The following is a 20,036-nucleotide window of genomic DNA, read 5'->3' as shown; positions in this document are numbered from 1 at the left end:
AGCAAACACCATTACCGTTCTCTCGGTCAATTGTAAAAAAGAGAAGTAGATCACGTTCACAATAGTTCGTAAAACCCGAGAACTATATCTATAAGATTTGGAAACACTACATGCTCGATACATGATGCTCTGAATCTACGTATCAGACTTCTATACCAATCTTAGATGTAATTGTCATGATGTTGCAAGATTTGCTGCACGTTGGTTTGATTAACCAAGAGCCGCTCTCTGGGAATTATCGAGAGGTCCTTGAGTCGAACCCGATCCACTAAAGGCCTCTTCAAAACAGATGGAAACACGTTTATCAAACCCGGGACACTCGGTTTAGCATGGGGTATTATCATCGAGGTTGCAGATGCACTCTTGGAGTTACCAATGTTGGAGTTCGGAGGCTCCATTTTTTGGTGTGGCTGATCAAGTTTGAATTCTACAAGTGAATGTCGTTGAGCAATTACTTGTCGACAATATCCTCTGGCACCCCCATACTCCAAGATTCTGGTTTTCGATTTGGCTTACAGTTGGAGTGAATGAGGAAGATTGAGAGGGAAAGAGGGTTGGGGTCGTCGGGATATGATATATGCAGTTTTATGCATAGACGCAGGACATCTGGTCCCAGGGAGTTTGTGTTGACCGGGGCCCTTAAGAGGCCTTGATGGTGAACATACCAGGAAGTGTTCAAAAGAAATCTGTGGAAGGTCATGTGTAAATCACAACTTGGGCAAAGATGAGCAGCAACTCGACACTTTGATCTATGAAAGCTGGCACAAAACCATCACTACACACACGAGTGTGAAACGTATCTTTTCGAGATATTGGATTGTGGAGCGCGAAACTCATGTATAAATATCCGTAAAGCGAAAGACATGGAACATATTATGAAACTCTCTAGATTTTGAGCATCAGGACCGGACATGAAAAGTGTCTACATATTGTTGGTGGGACTGTGAGGACCTTTTCAATTTCATCACTGAGAGGCATCCTCGATGGGATCTCTGCCCATGACGACGGTAGATTTATTCACGTAAGGTGGAGACGTTTCTCATGTAAAAATCAGGCGCGGACACACTGACTTGCTCACAGTCGTAGTTTCAATAACGTTGCTCCTGTAAAGAGGGAAAGAGAGTAGCTCGAAAGAATGGACTTATGGTCGAATTGCCGACCCCACGGGTTTGCTTGTCCAGAATGAGAAAACATCTACATATTACTAGTGTTTCCCTTACCTGCTTGCTCTGTCCAGCTGATATAGCTAGCAAACTGATGAGAAAAGCTATATTAACCTCAGCATCGACTACATCCTCATATCGGGACGCACCTATCACCTTCCACTGCCCTTTCCCTCTTACCGTTAAACAGTATGTTATCTATTACGACTTTCACTTTGACGGACCCACTGCTATATGATAAGCCCACCCTTTGACTATATAATCTCTACATCCTCATACATTTCCTCACTTCAACCCACTTCTTACCTCTTCAACCACTGATTCTGTTCTCCCTCCAGCGACTCGAACACTCTCCACTTCTTACTTGACGCTATACAATGAAGTTCTCAGTTTTCTACACCTTCGCCTTCGTCCTTCTCTGGACTCTCGTCGTTGTCGCCTTGCCGACTGGTATGCTACTCTACCCAAGCGCTAGCTTCAGACATATGAGTTGACTTCATCTGCAGAGATCGATGGTTCGCTCGATGCCACTCAGTTCGACAACCTGGACTACGTGCCCGAAGTTTCCCCTCCTCAAGTCAACAACACCCCCGGATTCACCTCAATTACCACTGATCCCCAAGAAGCCGATACCCTCGAGTCCCTGGCCCTCGGCATCAACTGCAGAGGCTCACTAGCATGCAGCGGTCTCTGCCCCCCTGCGAACTTCGCAGCAATCAGGAGATACGTCGACCAGATCCCAGACGACGTACAGTACCAGAACGGACACCAGATCGCCTGCGTCAGATGCAACAACGTGAGCTACAGCGCCATCTGTGCCTTCGTCCAGCACGCGAAGGAAGGCGAGATGGTGTCTGCAGCGACTGTCAAGGAGAAGATACATCGTTTGGTGCAGCATCAATGCATGAGTGAGTGGTTTTGATCTTGATCTTGATGTCGCAGTCATCTAATGTGCTATAGAGTGTGGCTCTTGTCCTATTCACCCCGGGAACAATGGCGCGACGGGCGAGGTTACTGTCAACTATGTGTGGCATGGCTGTGGGACTGGTATCTGTCCATATTAGACTTGAGCGTACCTTGGGCGGTGCATATGTGCTGGGGGGAATTATAATGGTACTTTGAGTCGTGGTGTAGATATGATCGTGACTTCTTATAGATCGACGGGATATATGAATGTAGATCTCAACTGGTGGTTTCGATCTGAGTATAGTGGAAGAACATAATCGAATTTCCAATGACCAAAGATGCGCATCTGAGAAAAGACCTAGATGGCGGACACTCCTGTTGCAAATCCTTGCCGCACTGTTGTAGACTGAGCAAGGAGTACTTTTGTCACGTCGCATCTTCTAACACTTGTGATACTGACAAGCCGACCGCGGTGTTGAACTCATGTCTATGCTAAGGGATGAGGAAGAAAGAGAGGAAAGCGTGGTTTGATGCGGTGCTCTTTGTTTTTTACATCGGTTGGTGTAATATTTCGTCGCATTTGGGTCACCCTCTCCAAGTGTTTAAGCAATCAGACCACATTAGCTACACCATGAATTCAATACAGCAAATTAGCCTTGCAACATAACATGTCTAAAGCGAATGCACATGAATGTGTCTAGTAACATGACATTGATGAAAGCCTCGATTTGGAATTTTCCGTTCATAGAAAGATAGAGAAACATACACAGCAATCTGACCACCATCATTCCAATAATTTCACATTCTCACAGGAAATCCATTGTATCTCCTCCCTGTAGCCCAACCGCGACCTATACAGAGGCAAGCACCTTGCTGTGCATCGAGCAAAGCTCAACAATCGTGCTTATGCTACTTACTTCCTGCCGGCTATCCTGCAACTGCTCTTTGACAAAACTCTCCGTCGCCGTCTCAGCCCCCATAGCCGTCTTACTCCACGCGCTGACATTCTTAGAGCCTGCTGGAAGCAGGTGACTCTCACCAGAAAGCCGTAGTAGAGCTTCCTCAATCTCTTGGTCTGCAGCGGACATCTGAGCCTGTAGGTAGACAGATTGCTGGAGAAGAGAGCGCTCGTTTACTGCAGAGCGTGCGATGTGCGGAAGATGCGGAAATATCTTGGTGATGGGCATGACGTTTCCTTTGGCTTCGGGGGGATTGGTGGCGACGCTCTGGGGATCGTTTGGTTTGTCCTTTGGCGCTTCCGGGGTTTGCTGAAAGGAAGTGTATGAGTCGAGCAACGTTGCTCGAGAAGAGGTGTACTGATCATATGAGCTTTGGATGTGCTCTTCTGCTGTAGCTATGTCCATAGGAGAAGGACTGTTTATAGAGCGTTTGATCGGTGAAGCATCTTCCAGGAACACTGTCTCCTCTTCCATCTTGGCAAGTTCCCCACTCACCCATTCAGCAAGCTCATCTCGTGCGCGCTCCAAAGCGTAAACCTGCGCCTGCAAATTAGATTGCTCGGGCGACTCGTCCTGGACTTTCTTCTTTGCAGCATTCGCTCCATCCATCTCGACTCTTGCTTCGAGAACCTGTTGTTTCAACTTGAATACCCAGGTTTGGTTGTCCTGGGGTTGTGACAGTTGCTCGAGTCTTTCTGCTGGCAAATCGGGTTGTTCGCCGATGGTGTTGGCGACGAGAGTTCTTGGGTCATTTGGAGCATCTGTTGACTTTGCGTTCAACAGTCTCTCTAGGGCATCCTGGATAACCTGGAGTTCCGCAAAGCGCCGGCGTTGTCGAAGGAGAGAAACGTAGCCTTGTGCAGCTTCATCGTCGAATTCAGATTCGACATGGGTAGGATTCTCATCAATATGCCGTTGCTGCAAGTCCTCCAAAGAAGCTTGAAGCTCAGTATGACGCGTCTGTGCTTGGTTCCGAGCTCGCAGAGCATGCAGATATGCTAAGCGTGTGTCTTTCAGACCAGGAGGATTGGTGCCGGCGGCTGACAGACCCAGCGGGCACTCGTGGTTCACATGCTGATTTTGAGTTGCAGAGTTGACAGGTCGGAGACTAGCGGTGAGATACTTTGAGAGTGCCCGTCGAATCCTGAGTGTGTCTTTGCGAGAACCGATGTAGGATGACAATGCTTGATCGACCTCGGGTATAGGGCATGATGTCTGGTCTGGCATCGATGCGATAGGTGTATGTTTACTTTTGGCACGATGAATAATACCCCTCTAGTTTTCGCGGCTTCTGCAGAGGGGTTCGGAACGCACACGAATACGACAGATATTTAAAATGAGGCCGTGGTTGCCCTGCAGTATCGACCTGTAGATGTGGATGTGGGTGTCGCTTTTTCTGAGGCGTTCAATTGCCGGTTTATCGCCTAACTCAAGGTGGATACACGGTGGAAGCGCCAGGCTAGCACCAAATCGCGGAATCAGGTGATTTGGTCCATTATTTGGGAACCAACGTTTCAGCAATGCGAGACCAGGGAGAAAAATAACTACCGAAGATGTGGAACAGCTTTCTACTCGTTCGGCTGTATCGAATCATTGGCTTTAGAGTTTCTGCTCCATTTCAACATGTATGCAATCAGCTGGATCTGGAAATGCCCTGCCGTTGACAGGAGTGGGGATCAGCCCCTTTGCTTTTCCAAGAGTTCATCGGATGAGTGTTCTCGTGGATCTGTTTGTGTTACATTGAGGGCAACCGACAGTAAGATTAGACCTGAGAGCATGTTATGCTAATGCCAAGGTGTCAGTCTTCGAGTAGACCACCCATGCGCGACTCTCGTACAAAGCCACAGAGGTCAGCTATCTAGGTCAGACATGAACGGAGGTTCAACATCCGAGTACGTCAAACTACGTCTGGAGAGCTGACAGGTGTTGCAAGGTTGTCACTATGTCCCCTTTCCGAACAAGCAAAAACTTGGAAACGGGAAATTTCGAAAGCTTATGTGGCAGACCGGAACCTATTCCGGCAGAGCTTAAAAGCAAACGCGGTGGTGATGGTTCCTCAGGGGCCGCAGATCATGTGCAGACGCATTGTTATCGTCCAGCCAGGGTCTACCAACGAGCCATGTTCATGGCCGCGTCGTATCTATCTCTTGGAGAAACGGCTGGAGAAGGAACGGGGTTTGCACATCATAGCATCTGATTCGTAGTAAGAAACGCGTCGTGTACAACGCATCTCCATCTCCAGGCCAATTGCAGACGTGAAGTGAGGTATGCAGCCCTGGAGCTGATGTGCTGGCGGAGCAAGGAATAGAGGTGAGGAGGCAGGCAGGGCCCGCTGCAGCCCTGGGGATGCATAAGGAAAGCGCCACGGACAAGGTTACCTTGGCGCCATGTAGATCGTGGAGTTATTGGGTCTCAAGGGCTGTTATTTCGCTTCAAGCGCCCTAAGGCATTGGTCCGTACTTCTCCTTTCCCTTGACGTTTTCAAAGCATCTGGAGAGCCTCGAGGTGCGCAGTTCGAAGTTATTGTTGTTGTCGTCGTCCTCGCACAGTCGTTGAATAGCTGCGACCCACCTTCACCTTAACCTCTGCCCGCGCGCAACACGTCCACATTGTCCCGAACCAGCTCGTATCTACTAACGGTAAAGTGAGCCGGACCTGCCTGAGGGCCCCCGCGCCAGACCAAGATGCCGTTTTTCAAGAATGTCTTCAAGTCCAAAGATGCGACACGATCTGCGTCAAAGGCCAGCAAGAATGACGCGCCCGTCGCACCGCCCAAGCCTCGGTGGGAGGATGCATGGTCGCGCAAAGACGTCGCGCCCGAAGAGATACAGGAGCTGATACATGTCTGCACACAAGAGATGAAGTCCAGAGGCACGTATCCAGCGCCGCACGCCCATCTGGGAGCCATGGCTAACTCGCACCAGCTCTGGACATGCTGTTCATGCTCCTCCCCTTCCGCCCCGCGTCCGACACCAGCGCCTCCCGCAACTTTGTGCGCAGCTTCTTCAAAGCTGCATACGAGGGCACACAGCAGTTCAAAGGCGAAGGCCTGTCCCAGGAACTGCGCCTCGCCGAGCCATTGGTATGCCTGCCTCCCACCTTGATTGGGCGACACAACATGCGACAGCTGTACTAACCTTCGCAGACACTATGCAGCATACTGAAATGGTGCTGGAGCAGATTACCGGGCGGCGTCGTGACTTGGGACGCATATGAGCTCTTCCGAACTGGGGAGTCTGGTAAGCTCACCGTGTGCACATGACGAAGTGACGACGTGCTGATCCGCGCTGCAGACTCGAACTTTGCCCGACACGCATTTGACACTTTCATCCCGCTCAGCACCGACTCTGAATACCGCACGCTTATCATCTTCGACTTCTTCGATTTGCTGTCTTCTGTAGCTGCAAGAGGCAAGACCAATGGCATGGGCGGCAGGAAGCTGTCGCGCATGGCGGGGTGGTGGGCCTTTGAGTTTGTTGATGATGGCAAGGGCTTCGACGGTGGCTATCGCACATGGGAGAAGTAATTGCCCTCTTTCGCATACCAACATAGATCATAAACTGACATCACTGCAGGGCCGCGGATGCTGCGAGCCATCTCTTCTTCGCCTACTTACGATCGCTCTCTCCAGATCCCAACGCGATTGGCGGCGTTGTTTCCCTTCCTCGATCGCTACTATCGCTGCTATCTCAAACCGAGTACCCGCCACAAACACCTACACTGATGCAGACACGCACGACCAAGGTGGTCATGATTGTGGACTCTGTCTCGCCCACACCGTTTTCATTGTTGCGTCGCGCCAAGAATTTCGAGTACCGGGATGACGATGCAGCACTGCAACAATTCTCTGCTTACGACGACACTGTCAAGGCTTTGACGGATGAGTGTCGCAGAGTGCTGGAATGCGTGGCCTCTGTCAACCAGTCAGTCGCTTCGCCCGACGCTACTACGCCAGATGCACCATCCTGGTCTCGATTTGAAGACTTTGGATTCTCTGGAATAGTGGATGCCTCTGAGAGCAACGCAAATGGAACATCCATGGGAAGGAGCCCCCGCGAATTTTCCAATGCTTACGGGGCTCGTTCGAAGAATAACGACTTTGGTCGTCCCACTACTCCCTCATGGGCAGAGTTTCTCTCGTCTGGGTTTGCAAACGAAGGTAACCAGGCTTCGCCAACTACGCTCCTACTGCCAATGGACAAGCTTCCGCCCCTAGGCGAGGCTGCGCGCGTACACAGCTCCCAATCGCATATGCGCAACGTACATGGGGTTGAAGAGGATCTTGAGCCTGGCGAACTTGCAAGCATCACTCAGTTCGATCTTGACGAGACGTTCTGGTGGGTATGGATGACAAGTCTTGCCAACGAGGAGACAATCCACCGCAAAGCCGCGTTTGGCAGGTGTACGTTGATCGAGACCCGGATCCCTGGTGCCAGATGGCTCGTCATGGAAGAGCAGGTCAAGGGCGCTACCGTTGGTCCCGAAGACGGCGCTTATATTGCTGAGAAGAAATCCAAGTTCAGCTTCACGAAGCGTAATCGTCTCGGACGACGGAAATCAACTGGCAAGAAAGGAATCCCTACCTTGTCCGACCCTTACGTTGCAAATGCACCTATGAGCAAAACAAGCATCGGTCCAGACCAGCACGCAAGAATACAAGCTGCAGCTGCCAAGTTAGCGCAACAGGACAGAGATCAGAAAGCGGCGGCGGAACAAGGTCAGCGCCGAGGGAGGATGGACGAGACCTCATCGGTCAAGACGAACAGTGTATTGACACTGCAACCGCATCTCCTGAGCGAAGCTGGTCCAGCTATGAAGTGGGACAAACACTTTGGTGAAGGTGTCAAGGATCGAGATGCACTCCGTGCTCAGTACCTCGGGGATTTGGGTACTGGAAAAGGCTCGAGCAACAACCTCATGATCACTGCTAACGGTGGACGTCCGGCGACTCTATCCACTGAACTATCGAATCGTGAGTTGCCAGCGCTGCCCAAATCCGAGAGAACGTCCCCCAGTGTCAACAGTGCTGTTTCAAACACGCCCACTCCCATCGCAACGAGCGCGTCACCCTATGCTGAAGTAGCGCCTGTCACTCGAGTTCCTTGGCCAAACGATTCGCCCCCTGCTTCGCCATTTCGGGATGATGATAAGCCACCCATAGCGGCCATCACCAGCCCACATCCTGCATTGAGGGCTCCAGTACCTGATCGAAAACCTGTCGCTGCTTCCTATCTCCAGGTTCGCACCAGCGAAGACCAAGCTCGTACGATGGAGAGGAAGCCCTCTACGAGAACAGCGAAGAGGAGAGAAGGCGGGTTCAGAAATTTCTTTGGCAGGAAGAAGACAGACGAACCCGTGACTGCAGGAGCGATGAGTCGCAGGGAGTCTGAGGAAAATGCACGTCTGCGAACACGTGATACTAGCCGAAGTGTATCTCGAGTTGAGCACCACGACACTCCGGTCCAAGAGCTATCACGAGCACCCAGTACTGAAAAGCCTACTCCGGACCCCGTTCCAGAGCCCGTTCAAGAGCCCATTCATGAGCCCGCCCAGGAACCCGTTCTAGAGCCATCACCGGCTTTTGAGCCCACTCCGGCTGCCTCACCTGGCTTGTTCTTGAACTACCGCAACCCTGATCCCCCGGTTGCGCCCAATAGCAATGCATACGAGCAGCAGAAAGTTGATCAAGCATTCTCAAGATTTGATCAAGGTCCAATGGAAGACATGCCAGCATTTGCTCCAGCAGACAGTGACGATGAGGTTGATGTTACCGCTGCGCCTGTGCACCAAGTCGAACCCACGATGCCTATTGCTCCAACACAATACGCCCCGCCGACCAGAGACGATGCATCGGAGGAGTCTGTTGAGCTGGAGCGCAAAACCTCGCCTCAACAAGATCGATGGGCGCAGATTAGGAGAAACGCGGCTGATCGGGCTGCTAAGCTCAGCGAAGAGCAGACTCGTCGCAGCCGAAGCCAAAGCCAACGTACAGACGAGGGGGAAACAAGTGGCGAGGAGACGATTGAAAGTCGTGTGGCTCGCATCAAGGCTCGGGTAGCTGAACTGACTGGCAATCCGGAAGGACAGTCACCCGGCGGTGGTGTTGGAGCTTACGGCAACCGACAGCAATTTGCGTAAAGGTGGGCTCCCTCACGTTGTCCACAATCATCGTCGCTGAAGCTGACTAAAATCCAGTCTTCTTCAGAATTATTTAGTACACGGGCTAGTTTGGAAAGCCTAGACGGAGTTTTTGATACCCTTTTACGTTGTAATTGTCTTTACATTCAATACCCCCTCAGCGCGTCTAATCAGTCTGGCACTTTTGTGTCCAAACCACCTTCTATACTTTAATGATGGGCCTGTTGTTGGGGTAATTGACGGGCGCCATGTTTTTTTCTTACTGTGACCTGATCACCTCAACAACGATTTGAAGCTTGCCGTAGAGGCTACATTCCATCTAATAAAAACGTTTTTTGTACATCGTTGTGTCGTGGCCGATTGAATGATATGAATCGTGTCGCCTATCCTGTTGTGCACTGCGACTTTAGTATACTTGATGCTGTCCGGCTGCTTGCATATATGAACCAGACGGAGTGTACTCTGGAATTGGGTGTAATCCAACGGGACTCGAAACAACCACTGCTCTTGTCAAACACCCATCCGCGCGACGATCCGTCGCAGGAAATTGCCAATGTCACCCGCTAACGGCGGACACGTACACAGCAACGTCATGCCATCTACACACGCTGACAGTGTGCGAGTGAGTAGACGTGGGATGGCCGGTAGAATGCTGCATCATCGCATCCATCCATGTGTGTATGCATGCCATAGCATGGGGGTTGTGATGTGTGGGCATGCTACTAAAAATAGCCCAGTTTCAAACATGGGGATGTGCGCATGTGTGTAAGATGGCGCTACTGCGAGCGTACCGTACTGTATTTCGACTTCAACGCTTTTTACCGTTGGGCGCGGGAAATATCCGCGAGGTTTTGCTTTTGCACTGCCTCGCGGGGACGGGAGGGGCTGGTGCTGGGTTTGGGGACGCGAGGGGGTGCAGGGATCGCCGTACAGAGCATGGCGAGGTGGTGATGGGTAGGTACACGAGTGGATGCGTGCTGCGCAGTGGGATGGATCAGATGCGATGCGATGCGATGGGAATGCGGCTCTCCCGATGCTCCTCCCGCGGTATGTGAGGCTACACTGGCAGGCTTCCCCTCATTCTTGGAGGTTGGTGCGCTGCTTGTCTGCTCGAGGGTGGGGGTGCGAGCAAACAACGTCGAGGTCTGTTTGTTCACTCAAATGCCCTCCATAGTGCAGGTCAGACTGGACTCGAGATAGACGCCCTTGGTGCTGTACGACTGTCACAATTGCGCAGTGGGAGTTCACAAAGGGTTCGTGATAGCTGTGACAGCCCTGATATGTCCTTAAAATAGCCCAGCTAGGCGTCACACATGGCAGCTAGCCCGAGTGGGGCCTATTACCGGACTCTGATGGCAGGCCCACACGCTCGCCAGACCAATGGCAGACGCGTGAGACTGTCAAACACCGCAAAAAGTGGCAGAAGGGGCCAGTTAGGCGAAGGTCGGTGGCCCAGGCTTTGCGGACGCCGGATTCTATTATTAGGAGCGCCCGCCCGCTTCCCTGATGGCTTTCTCTAGCACCTTGACTTTCAGAGCCTCAGGATTCGGGAAAGATTGCTGCGCATACTCACGTCGCGCGCCGCGTCCATATAGTCCACGGGCTGCGGAAGAAGTTGACAGAGTCGCGCCGACTTTTGCCGTCTGTTGATCGCCTCCTGAAGGCCTAGCTGAAGCGAGGCTTTGCCGTGCTCGTGGCTTATTGTTGTTGTCGCCGTCGTCGTCGATACCGGCCTGGCCTTATTCACGGCGCCTCTGTTCCCCCGCCGCTCCATGCGCCTCGCCGTCTGAGAGTGCATATTCACCATGGGCCGCCGCAAGATCGAGATCAAGGCCATCAAAGACGACCGCAACCGCTCCGTGTATGTTTCTCTACGCGCCGTGCCGCGCCTTTCAATACGATACAATACAATGCTGACTGACTGGGCAGCACGTTTCTGAAGCGCAAAGGTGGACTGTTCAAGAAGGCGCATGAGTTATCCGTCCTCTGCTCCGTCGACGTGGCCGTCATCATCTTCGGCAACAACAAGAAGCTGTACGAGTTTTCATCGGGCGACATCAACGAGACGATTGGCCGCTACCAATATGTAGGCCTCCTCTGCTGCTGCGTGTATGAGCTGCGCTAACGGGCGCGCTGACAGGTGACGCAGTATGGCGGCGCACACGAACACAAGGGCCCCGAGGACTTCATGGGCAAGGGCGGCGGCGATGAGGACGACGACGACGACGAGGGCGCCGTGCCGCGCGACTCGCACACGCCGCCCGACCACGCCATCATGTCGACCCATCTGCAGCACTCGCAGGCCTTCCAGCACATGCGCCAGGCCACGCCGTCTGCCTCTCCGCCCATGCCGCCCTACCACCACAACAACAGAGGCCCCTCGCCGCAGCCGGGCCATCTGTCGCGCCCCAACTCGCGCGCCCACATCCGCCGCCCCAGCTCGAACCTCGCGCCGCCCCAGCCGTACCCCTCGCAGGCCCCGCCGCAGCAGCCCACCTACGCCTACATGCCCAACCCGCCCTTCTACAACCCCCAGGCCGTCGTCCAGCAGATGGCGCCCAAGCCCCCGCAGGCACCGCCCGCCCCGCAGTTCCAGTACACACACCCCATGCCCACACACCCGCAGGTGCAGCAGTTCATGCAGCAGGAGCAGCGCAGACAGTCAATGCCGCCCGTCATCCAGCAGCAGCAGCAGCAGCAGCAGCAGCAGCAACAACAGCAGCAAATGCAGCAGCCGCCTCCCCCACAGCCTCTGTCCCAGCCCCCACTAAGCGCACCGATGCAGCCTATCATCACAGCACCCTCGCCGCCACCGCAGAACCAGAACAGCTTCCAAAGCCCCCCGCTACCGCAACCAAGGCCTCTGCATGCGTCGGCCAAGCACAGCATCTTCACCCCAATCGATGACAGCCAGTCCATGCTCGCGGCGCATTGGGGCAACAGCACCATGATGCCGCGCAGTGAGGCCCCGACGATCAAGCAGGAGAACCGCTCACATTCGATCGACGTCGCCCTTATGTCAAGACTACAGCCAAACGGGAACTCCCCTCCCCCGCCGCCAAATTCACATCTGGGCACTCACCAACCACCACAACGAACGCTATCCACGTCTTCCATCCCTGCCATTCCTCTGCCGCCACGCGCAAACAGCATACAGGTGGACAAGAACAAGCCAAGACTGCGAGTACAGATCCCCAGCGAACATTCGGACGCGGGTAGCGCCACTGCCGACTCGTCGCCCAAGGACTCCACGACGGGTGCTACGCCTGCACGCGCCAGCACTGATGCCTCGCACTCTTCAGGCGTCGTCCTACCGCCCCCGTCTCCAAGCGCGAACTCCCTACTCAGCGCCGGCGCCACTGGACCGCCCAACCCATTCGCCCGTCCACAACCGCCATCGAATAGCAACTCGTACAACAGCCGCGACAGCAATCCGTACAACAACAACCGCGACGCCAATCCATACAGCAACCGTGACAGCACCTCGTTCAGCAACCGCGACAACATGGAAACGCCCATCTCCGCCCTGCCCAGCCGCTTTGTCGAAAACGGCCTCCTCCCCTCACCGTCGAGCTTCTACCCCGAATGGGGTTTTGGCCGCGACTCCAACATGCTGCCCAGCCCGCTGAACTTCCAGACGCCGGTTGTGGCCAACGGGCCGAGCTTCGCGCGCGATGACTCGGCGGAGCGCGAGAAGGAGCGCAAGCGGAAGACGTCTGAGGAGGAGGGGTCTGATGCAGGGGGGCAGAAGAGGATCAAGACTTGATGGTTTTTTTTTCGTTATACGTTTCTTTTATTGTGTAAAAGCTACTTGTTGTTGTTGGGGGGGTTGTACAACTATGGGTTCTATCTTTTCTTTATACTTTCTCTCGGATTTACATGCTTGTTTGCTGTTGTGGTGGTTGGTGGTGGTGGTGCAAGGGCGTTGTTGGATACCCCGGGATGAAATCTTTTGTACGTGTGTGTCTTTTTGTTTTCTTTTTCTGGCTGTGTGTGCCTTGAGCTTTCTTATACAATTTGATGAGTATGGATCATGGCTGGCATTTCGGTGGCTTTGGGAGAGGGGAGGTTGTGGTAATGATAGGGGGCTTTGTCGGGGAAGGGCATGGCAAGACAGGACGTGGGTGTAGTGTTGAAGGTAGAGATATTGTAATGAGATTATGTCTGCCATACTCGGTCTTCGTTGAAGTTCTCCTCGTCTTTCCTTGCGCTCTGTAAACACCCTGTGCGCAGTGGAGATGCATGGTTTGTTCACGATGCTGCACGGCGTCTCTGCGCCTCCACGACTGACTGCATGACCGCAGTTCGCATTGCAGCTCTCTGCCTTGCGATATGCCGAAGACGCTACATGATGCATCGTCGTAGAGTCATGGTCTGCGTCGGCGCCCCACACGTCCAAACTGGTCGAATTGTCGATTGGTTGGTGTTCCCGTTGCGAACGAGAGTTGCATCCTAACATCGTCATCGGGGCCAAGCACCGCCCCGCTCCGCCAGGGTTCAGGGACAGGGTCATTCATCCTCAGCCGCAGGGCCTGGCTGGTGAATTGGATTGGATTGGGCTGCCATAAGTCGGACTCGCTACCCGTCCATCTCACGCGGCTGGGCGTGCTGACTTGTCGCGTATATCAGTCAGCTTGTGCATTTCCCCCATCTTCTGAACTTGCACTGCACTGCATTATCGCACTGAAGTCGAGTCGAGTGAATACCAACCCCCGCCATGGCATACAACAAAGGCTTCAATCCGGATAGGTTACCCGCGCACGCGGAGCCTGAGCAGGTGTGTGACAACAGCCTCTATATACGTACAAAGTCCACGACTGACGCACACAAGGCCGCCGCAATGCTCTCGCAAGGCCACCCCGCCGCGCGCCCCCCGCGCACCAGCTCCGCGCGTCCGGACTACAACAAGCCGCCGCCCACGGTCCCCAACTCGCGCGTCGACTACCGCCCAGAGGAGCGCTACGGCGGGCGTCCATCTTCCTACGAGCAAAGACCCCCGCCCGGCGCATTCACCAGCTCAAACACGTACGACGGCCGCTCCAACACGCCCCGCTACGACGCGCGCCAGGACACCAGACACGGCGTCGGCTCCCCCCCGCCTGCAAACTACGGCCACGGATCGCCGCCGCAAGGCTACCATGGACGACCGCCCATTGCCGCCCACGCCAGGCCGCCGCCTACGCCTGCGCCGCCCAGAGACGGGAATGATCGCGAGGCGCTGTGGAGGCTGTTCGGCGCCGTGGACAAGGACAGTATGTTCCGCCCTCTTTATATACATGTGAAGACTTGCTGAACATAGTTTTTCTGCAAAGGAAGCGGCGCCCTCACCGAAGCCGAGCTCCGCACCGCCCTCGTAAACGGCGACTGGTCCCCCTTCGACCCCCACACCGTCCGCATGATGATCCGCATGTTCGACACCGACCGCTCCGGCTCCGTCAGCTTCGACGAATTCTGGTGCGTCCTCCCCCCCTCCCCCGCCGTACTAATGCCGCTCACCACCACCCCCGCGCAGTGGCCTATGGGGCTTCCTCTCCGCCTGGCGCGGCCTGTTCGATCGCTTCGACGCCGACCACTCCGGCAGCATCTCATTCGGCGAATTCAACGAGGCGCTTGTCGCGTTTGGGTACCGCCTCTCGAACCAGTTTGTTAGCTTGCTGTATCGCACGTATGATCGCAGCGGGCAGAATGCGATGAGCTTCGATTTGTTCGTTCAGGCTTGTATTAGTTTGAAGCGGATGACGGATGTGTTTAAGAAGTATGATGAGGATCGGGATGGGTATATTACGTTGAGTTTGTAAGTTTTCTGACTCCTTTTTCGCTGTTTTGGGAGAGGGGATATGGGGAGGGGGAAGGAGTGGACAAGGGCTAATGTGTTTCTTGTGCAACAGTGAAGAGTTCCTCACAGGTGCGCAAGCTTTATTCCTCTTCAACTCTATTTCCTCGACGACTGATACCGGGCTTTATTAGAAATCATCGCGCAGCGATGAAAGTGGATTGTCAGTTAGTTTCTATTCGATGCTGAGTACTTGGCCTTCTTTCGCGCTGGATGGATGGATGGATGGATGGATGGGGGAGACGGATCTTTTTTTTTTTGAGAGTAAAGCCAGGCCAGGTCAATTTGCGCAGGCTATGAAGTGGCTCGTTCAGCACGACACTGCTGGTCGCGTCTGTGGCCATCACTCGGATGACGAGGGATTGGCATGGCGCATGATGTTCATATGGTGGAACACAATATCACACGAGGCATTCCGGGGAGGGGAATAGTGGAGGGGAATCTAGATACCCGTTTATGACTGAACCATCTTTTTTATACAAGCTTCTGTTTTCTACCGTTGGGTTGACTTGGGATGTGGTGAATAAGATGAGTCAAGACAGGTCAAGTCAAGTTAAGTCAAGGGAACCAAAAAAAAGTCGCAGATCTACTATGAAGATACTTTGCTTCTTGCCTATTCTTAAGTTTATGCCTATGTGTGTTGTCGTCTATTCGTCAAACATCGTCTATCGTAAGGGAACCTATATACTGTCTTTCTTCTTCAGAGATGCATGCGTGCAAGCAGCCAGCGCCCATGCCACGCTCTCGAGTAAACCTCAACACACACTCCTCGAGTAACATGTAACCCCCCCTCACGGCCGCGCCGGCGACTTCTTCACCCCCTTGACCGACACTGGCGCCGGCAACCCCGCGCCCTGCCCAACGCCATCCACAAACGGCGAATACGGCGCCGCAACCGCATGCGGCGGGGCTCTCATACCAGACTGCAGTTTCGGCGGTTCAGGCGCGCCGGGCCACTTGCGCTGCTCGTCGTGCATCCTGTCCAGCGGCTCGCCTACGACGTGGTATTTCGCCCAATTTACGGGCGGACAGCGGACGATGTTCTGGGGTTGGGGGATGGCGGGGAACGCTGCGCGGGGCGGGGGCGCGTCCATGCTGGCGGAGTCTTTGCGGCGTTGTTCGTGGTCGAGGTCGGATAGCGTGGGGGTCAGGATGTCGGTATGTGTTTGTACTTGTGAGCGCTGCTCTTGTAGTGAGCGCACGAAGCTGTGCGGGTCCGACACGGCGGCGGCTTTCAGGTCCTCGAGCGCTTGGAGGTCGCGCTTGCTTTTTTCGCGCTGGAGTTGGAGGAGTGATATCGCGGAGCGCAGGGCGATGGCGTCGGGGTTTGAGGACTCGGAGATGGCGATCGACGAGGGCTGCTTGATGAAGGTTGCGGGCGGCGGGGGCGCGGGGCGTGCTTGCTCATCGTGGTCGCGGTCGGCGCGCGGGAGCGGTGCGAGCTGGGCTGCTGTCGTCGTGGGCGTGATGGGCGACACGGGCGGGCGGTCTGGCGAGCGCGCGCCGGTTGACGAGGCGGTGCTGGACGTGTCGACCACGAGGGCGGGCATGGCGGCGACGTGGACTGACGTCTCCAGGCGCATGGCCCTGAGAGTTGCCGGGCAGTTTCCCTAGTGCTCAGTAATCGCCGACGACCCCACAAGGCCGGGAGGCAAACGAGACGTGGGCAGGCCGCAGCGAGGTCTGAGTGGGGGGCCCCCTATACTGACGTCGAAGAGGGATCTGCCGCAGATGACGCGCAATCAAGGTAGTGCTAACGTCTTCCTTCGCGCGGGCGTTCTGCCACGTTTTGCTTGTTTGGCCAAACCGTGGTTCAGGCAGGGACGGTAGGTAGCGGGAGAAGGCGTCGAGGATTGTTCTACGCAGCAACGACGCCCCACCGTTCCTGCGACGTTGGCGGTTGTGGAGCCGCGAAAAACAAAAGTGCAGGTTTGCCCATGCTGTCGGGATCCCTGTTTGGCGTACGGACTACGGGCCGAGGAGATATGCGGCAAAAAGTGAAATAGACTGACTGACTGGTTGCTATTTAGCAAATGCCCTGATTATTTACTGACCGGTCCAGTTTGGCGACTGACGACCTGCACTGGCTAGCCGATGTGGGGCTGCACCAGGAACAAGCGGCGTGTTGGCCTGTTTGACTACTGTTTGATTTGCACAAATGTCCATGATTGTCTGCTCTTGCAATTCCCTACTTGTCTTTTCTAGCAGCACGTGCGCGATAGGGAACACTACCAACATGGTCTGATACCTACTTCAGCTGCTGCCGTCCCAGACGTTCAATAGCGTCGGCCTTGTGCAGCTAACCCTCACCCTCAGCTCCCCACTTCCGTTGCAGGTCGATCATCGCCCGCCAATCAGTCCCCACTCTGGCCTCCATTGCGTGCAGGGACTACACTTGCTAAACCAGAGCGGGCATAATCTTCCGCCCAAGGCCCATGGCAGATATAACAGGGCAACCCCTCCCTCGCATGCCCAAGCTGCAATACCGGAGCCCACCTCCCGCCCATGGCATGTCATCATCGTGGTCGTCTCGGAGTATCCGCAATCTGGAACCTCGAAAATATAACACCCCCGGCGCCCTACCAGCCGCAACATCACGCGCTTCCTCGCTCGATATCCGCTCCTCTTCCGAAACAGCCAGCTCTACGTCACCCAGTCTGGCTTCCACATCGTCCAGCGCGGGTAGCTCATATGAGTCCAAGTCAAGACCAAAGAAGAAGCCGGGCCTTATGAGCTCGGTGCTCGGCTTCCTCTCCTTGAAAGAGCCGTCGCAATTGGCTTTTGAACAGCTCGCTGAGCAACAACGCCAACAGAATGGGAAGGCAACGCCAACGTCCGCGCCGACCATTACTAGCCTGTCAGGCCAAAAGCTACCTGCCAGTGTTCCCAAAGTAAACTCCAAATGGGATGGCGTTCCCGACAAAGTGAAGAACCGGGACTCTGGCTCAAGTCAATGGAGTAAGGACAGAAGCAGCATACCATCCCAGAACTCACGAGGTTCATTGTCAAACTCTGAATCTACAATTCCTACGTCGGCCGGTGGCACTCGCAATCCTCCGAATTCAATCGCGTCGCCTATGACTTCCGTGACGAGTGTCTCTGCACACCAGGATAACTCATCCATCCCGCCTGCTCCAGCAACCACCATCGTCCCTGAGACCAGCTGGTACCTCCCGGACGGTGATGAACCTATAGCTTCTGGCGCGCTACCTCCAAAATCTCTGAAGGAAGACTCATCACAAGACCCAGTCGCAGGACAGCCACACGTGCAACCAGAGCTCGAGTCGGATGTCGGCCGGCCATCAGACGAATATTTCGACGCACGATCCGACTCTCCGGCCTCATCGATCGACTCAGCAGACACAATAGTCAGGGATACAGCCGAAGCCATCTTCAACGAACTGAACCACCGACCACACCAAGACTTCGCTGGAGAAGACTCACCCGCCACCCGCCCACCACCCGACAACGTCCCCTCGTCGCACGACTTCCTCTTCACCCCCCAACCGCCCCTTCCCCAGCAGCAACCACCACAAATCGACCACTACACCCCCACACGCCCAATCCAGAACTTCAGCCGGCCCATGCACTCACCCCCCACCACACCACTAAACCCCATCCGCCCATCCCCCTACCGCAAAATGCCAAAAACCTCCGGCCTCCCGACCCTCTACGAACTCTCCCTCGCCAGCGACGAGTCCCTCGAAACCGTCCGTGGTAATAGTGATGCGTACTCTATCGCCCCGTCGTCCATCGCCCCCTCGGAGCTGTCGGTTCAGTGGTACGATTCCCCCCGTGAACGGCTGGGGCTGGGCGGTCGCATCCGCAAGAACGATGTCCTGCCGTGGGAGATGATGGGGAGTCCCGGCGGGAAGGCGAAGAAGAGTCGATTGTCGATGTTTGGGAAGGGGGCGAGGGTGTAGGTGGTGGTTGTGCGTGTTCTTCCGCCCGTCTCTCGCGCGTTCGCATCGCCAGTTATTACTGGGCATATGATGACGACTTGTCTTGTCTTGTCTTGTTTGTGCGTTTATTTGCTCGTTTAGATACCCCGTTTCGCTTTGCGTACACGCTTATTTATATTCATATACCTTCTTCACCTACTTTGACACATACATCTTCGCAGCGAGAATACCAATGGAACCACACTGTTTCGCCAACTATACTCCCCATAATTCAATATAATTCTCATAGCATCTTCACCCATCCCTCATGTACCCAACACCCCGCCCACAGCCATCACACTCTTCACCCCATCCCAGAAACCAGGTCTATAAACGCTAGCACGAAACTTTATCCCCCCCCCCTCACCCCTGCGCCGATCTCCGTTCACGAAGCGTTATGCACGCTCATGTGGTCCGTTCGCGCACACGAGGCGAATACGATAACTTTATTCCTATGCGGCCACATGGGTTGTTTTAGGGGGTTTAGTCGGTTCGTTAGGCAGTGTAGTGTAGTGTAGTGTCGTGTCGTGCAGTATGCGTTTGGAGCGAATGACTCGCTCGACTTTGGGAGAGTGATGGTGGTATTGGATGAAGCGGGGTTGGGAGAGTATGTATTTGGAAAAATAGATATGTTGGGGTGATTTTGTGAGGAGGCGGAGGTTGTAGAGAGGGTATGTGAGAACACGTGATTTTGCACAAGTCTGGAAGTAGGTTGGGTTGGGTTGGGTTGAGGTAAGGAAGGGGGTGTATGTTGGTTTGGTGTGGTGTGGCTTGGATATGGGAGTTGTGGGGTGGTAGAGAGGAAGGGGGTGGGAGGTGGGAAGGATGGGTAAGGTATGGGATTGTGGGATTTTGAGGTGGTAGGGAGGAAAGGGGAGGGGTGAGTGGATGATTTATTGAGAGGAGTACTGCGTATAGACTGTATACTTGTGTTTATGTGCACGTACAGAGACTTTTTACGCAACGGGAAGAAAAAGAAAAAGTTGGAAAATATACAACAGCGGTGAGTCGCTGGTGAGTTGCTCTACTCTACTGGTCTGCTGGTATGTTGCTTGGATACGGCTGAGCTGGCGGACGGGACGGGAAGTTTCGCTAT

General features: G+C 54.4%; 7 protein-coding genes across 7 annotated transcripts; 5 read left to right on the top strand and 2 right to left on the bottom strand.

Annotated features, from left to right (window-relative positions):
* Positions 1 to 1,540: 1,540 nt before the first annotated feature.
* On the top strand, positions 1,541 to 2,227 carry P153DRAFT_382467 (killer toxin; the record flags this gene model as incomplete). Its single annotated transcript, XM_033670153.1, has 3 exons — positions 1,541 to 1,613; positions 1,670 to 2,071; positions 2,124 to 2,227. The coding sequence occupies 3 exons, from the start codon at positions 1,541 to 1,543 to the stop codon at positions 2,225 to 2,227; spliced, it is 579 nt and encodes a 192-aa protein (XP_033527231.1).
* Positions 2,228 to 2,699: 472 nt separating this feature from the next.
* On the bottom strand, positions 2,700 to 4,435 carry P153DRAFT_364107 (uncharacterized protein). The gene has a single exon (XM_033667519.1). It carries the CDS (start codon positions 4,253 to 4,255, stop codon positions 2,921 to 2,923), a length of 1,335 nt encoding a protein of 444 aa, XP_033527230.1. The 5' UTR covers positions 4,256 to 4,435; the 3' UTR covers positions 2,700 to 2,920.
* Positions 4,436 to 5,487: 1,052 nt separating this feature from the next.
* On the top strand, positions 5,488 to 9,505 carry P153DRAFT_428873 (uncharacterized protein). The gene is made up of 6 exons (XM_033672740.1): positions 5,488 to 5,899; positions 5,953 to 6,110; positions 6,174 to 6,267; positions 6,322 to 6,550; positions 6,604 to 9,168; positions 9,224 to 9,505. The coding sequence occupies exons 1-5, from the start codon at positions 5,713 to 5,715 to the stop codon at positions 9,164 to 9,166; spliced, it is 3,231 nt and encodes a 1,076-aa protein (XP_033527229.1). The 5' UTR covers positions 5,488 to 5,712; the 3' UTR covers positions 9,167 to 9,168; positions 9,224 to 9,505.
* Positions 9,506 to 10,692: 1,187 nt separating this feature from the next.
* P153DRAFT_364105 (uncharacterized protein) lies at positions 10,693 to 13,303 on the top strand. Its single transcript, XM_033667518.1, has 3 exons — positions 10,693 to 11,027; positions 11,096 to 11,252; positions 11,316 to 13,303. The coding sequence occupies exons 1-3, from the start codon at positions 10,972 to 10,974 to the stop codon at positions 12,930 to 12,932; spliced, it is 1,830 nt and encodes a 609-aa protein (XP_033527228.1). The 5' UTR covers positions 10,693 to 10,971; the 3' UTR covers positions 12,933 to 13,303.
* Positions 13,304 to 13,665: 362 nt separating this feature from the next.
* On the top strand, positions 13,666 to 15,231 carry P153DRAFT_428871 (peflin). The gene is made up of 5 exons (XM_033672739.1): positions 13,666 to 13,943; positions 13,998 to 14,418; positions 14,479 to 14,620; positions 14,679 to 14,960; positions 15,055 to 15,231. The coding sequence occupies exons 1-5, from the start codon at positions 13,884 to 13,886 to the stop codon at positions 15,131 to 15,133; spliced, it is 984 nt and encodes a 327-aa protein (XP_033527227.1). The 5' UTR covers positions 13,666 to 13,883; the 3' UTR covers positions 15,134 to 15,231.
* A 347-nt stretch (positions 15,232 to 15,578) lies between these two features.
* Positions 15,579 to 16,989, bottom strand: P153DRAFT_364102 (uncharacterized protein). Its single transcript, XM_033667517.1, has one exon. The coding sequence runs from the start codon at positions 16,547 to 16,549 to the stop codon at positions 15,791 to 15,793; it is 759 nt and encodes a 252-aa protein (XP_033527226.1). The 5' UTR covers positions 16,550 to 16,989; the 3' UTR covers positions 15,579 to 15,790.
* A 347-nt stretch (positions 16,990 to 17,336) lies between these two features.
* P153DRAFT_364101 (uncharacterized protein) lies at positions 17,337 to 19,167 on the top strand. The gene has a single exon (XM_033667516.1). The coding sequence runs from the start codon at positions 17,435 to 17,437 to the stop codon at positions 18,920 to 18,922; it is 1,488 nt and encodes a 495-aa protein (XP_033527225.1). The 5' UTR covers positions 17,337 to 17,434; the 3' UTR covers positions 18,923 to 19,167.
* The last annotated feature ends 869 nt before the right edge of the window (positions 19,168 to 20,036 follow it).

The sequence above is a fragment of the Dothidotthia symphoricarpi genome (genome assembly GCF_010015815.1).
Source record: "Dothidotthia symphoricarpi CBS 119687 unplaced genomic scaffold P153scaffold_4, whole genome shotgun sequence".
Taxonomy (NCBI): domain Eukaryota; kingdom Fungi; phylum Ascomycota; class Dothideomycetes; order Pleosporales; family Dothidotthiaceae; genus Dothidotthia; species Dothidotthia symphoricarpi.
The sequence above is the reverse complement of the archived record's forward strand: the minus strand, read 5'-3'. Positions and strand labels throughout refer to the sequence as shown.

Excerpts from the sequence above, each read along its gene's own strand:
- P153DRAFT_364101 (XM_033667516.1), top strand. The coding sequence starts at position 17,435 with ATGGCAGATATAACAGGGCAACCCCTCCCTCGCATGCCCAAGCTGCAA.
- P153DRAFT_428871 (XM_033672739.1), top strand. The coding sequence starts at position 13,884 with ATGGCATACAACAAAGGCTTCAATCCGGATAGGTTACCCGCGCACGCG. Across the intron at positions 13,944-13,997 it reads CGCACGCGGAGCCTGAGCAG|GCCGCCGCAATGCTCTCGCA; the intron begins GTGTGTGACAAC and ends GACGCACACAAG. Across the intron at positions 14,621-14,678 it reads GTCAGCTTCGACGAATTCTG|TGGCCTATGGGGCTTCCTCT; the intron begins GTGCGTCCTCCC and ends ACCCCCGCGCAG.
- P153DRAFT_364105 (XM_033667518.1), top strand. The coding sequence starts at position 10,972 with ATGGGCCGCCGCAAGATCGAGATCAAGGCCATCAAAGACGACCGCAAC. Across the intron at positions 11,028-11,095 it reads GACGACCGCAACCGCTCCGT|CACGTTTCTGAAGCGCAAAG; the intron begins GTATGTTTCTCT and ends CTGACTGGGCAG. Across the intron at positions 11,253-11,315 it reads CGATTGGCCGCTACCAATAT|TATGGCGGCGCACACGAACA; the intron begins GTAGGCCTCCTC and ends CAGGTGACGCAG.
- P153DRAFT_428873 (XM_033672740.1), top strand. The coding sequence starts at position 5,713 with ATGCCGTTTTTCAAGAATGTCTTCAAGTCCAAAGATGCGACACGATCT. Across the intron at positions 5,900-5,952 it reads ACAAGAGATGAAGTCCAGAG|CTCTGGACATGCTGTTCATG; the intron begins GCACGTATCCAG and ends AACTCGCACCAG. Across the intron at positions 6,111-6,173 it reads TGCGCCTCGCCGAGCCATTG|ACACTATGCAGCATACTGAA; the intron begins GTATGCCTGCCT and ends TAACCTTCGCAG.
- P153DRAFT_364107 (XM_033667519.1), bottom strand. The coding sequence starts at position 4,255 with ATGCCAGACCAGACATCATGCCCTATACCCGAGGTCGATCAAGCATTG.
- P153DRAFT_364102 (XM_033667517.1), bottom strand. The coding sequence starts at position 16,549 with ATGCCCGCCCTCGTGGTCGACACGTCCAGCACCGCCTCGTCAACCGGC.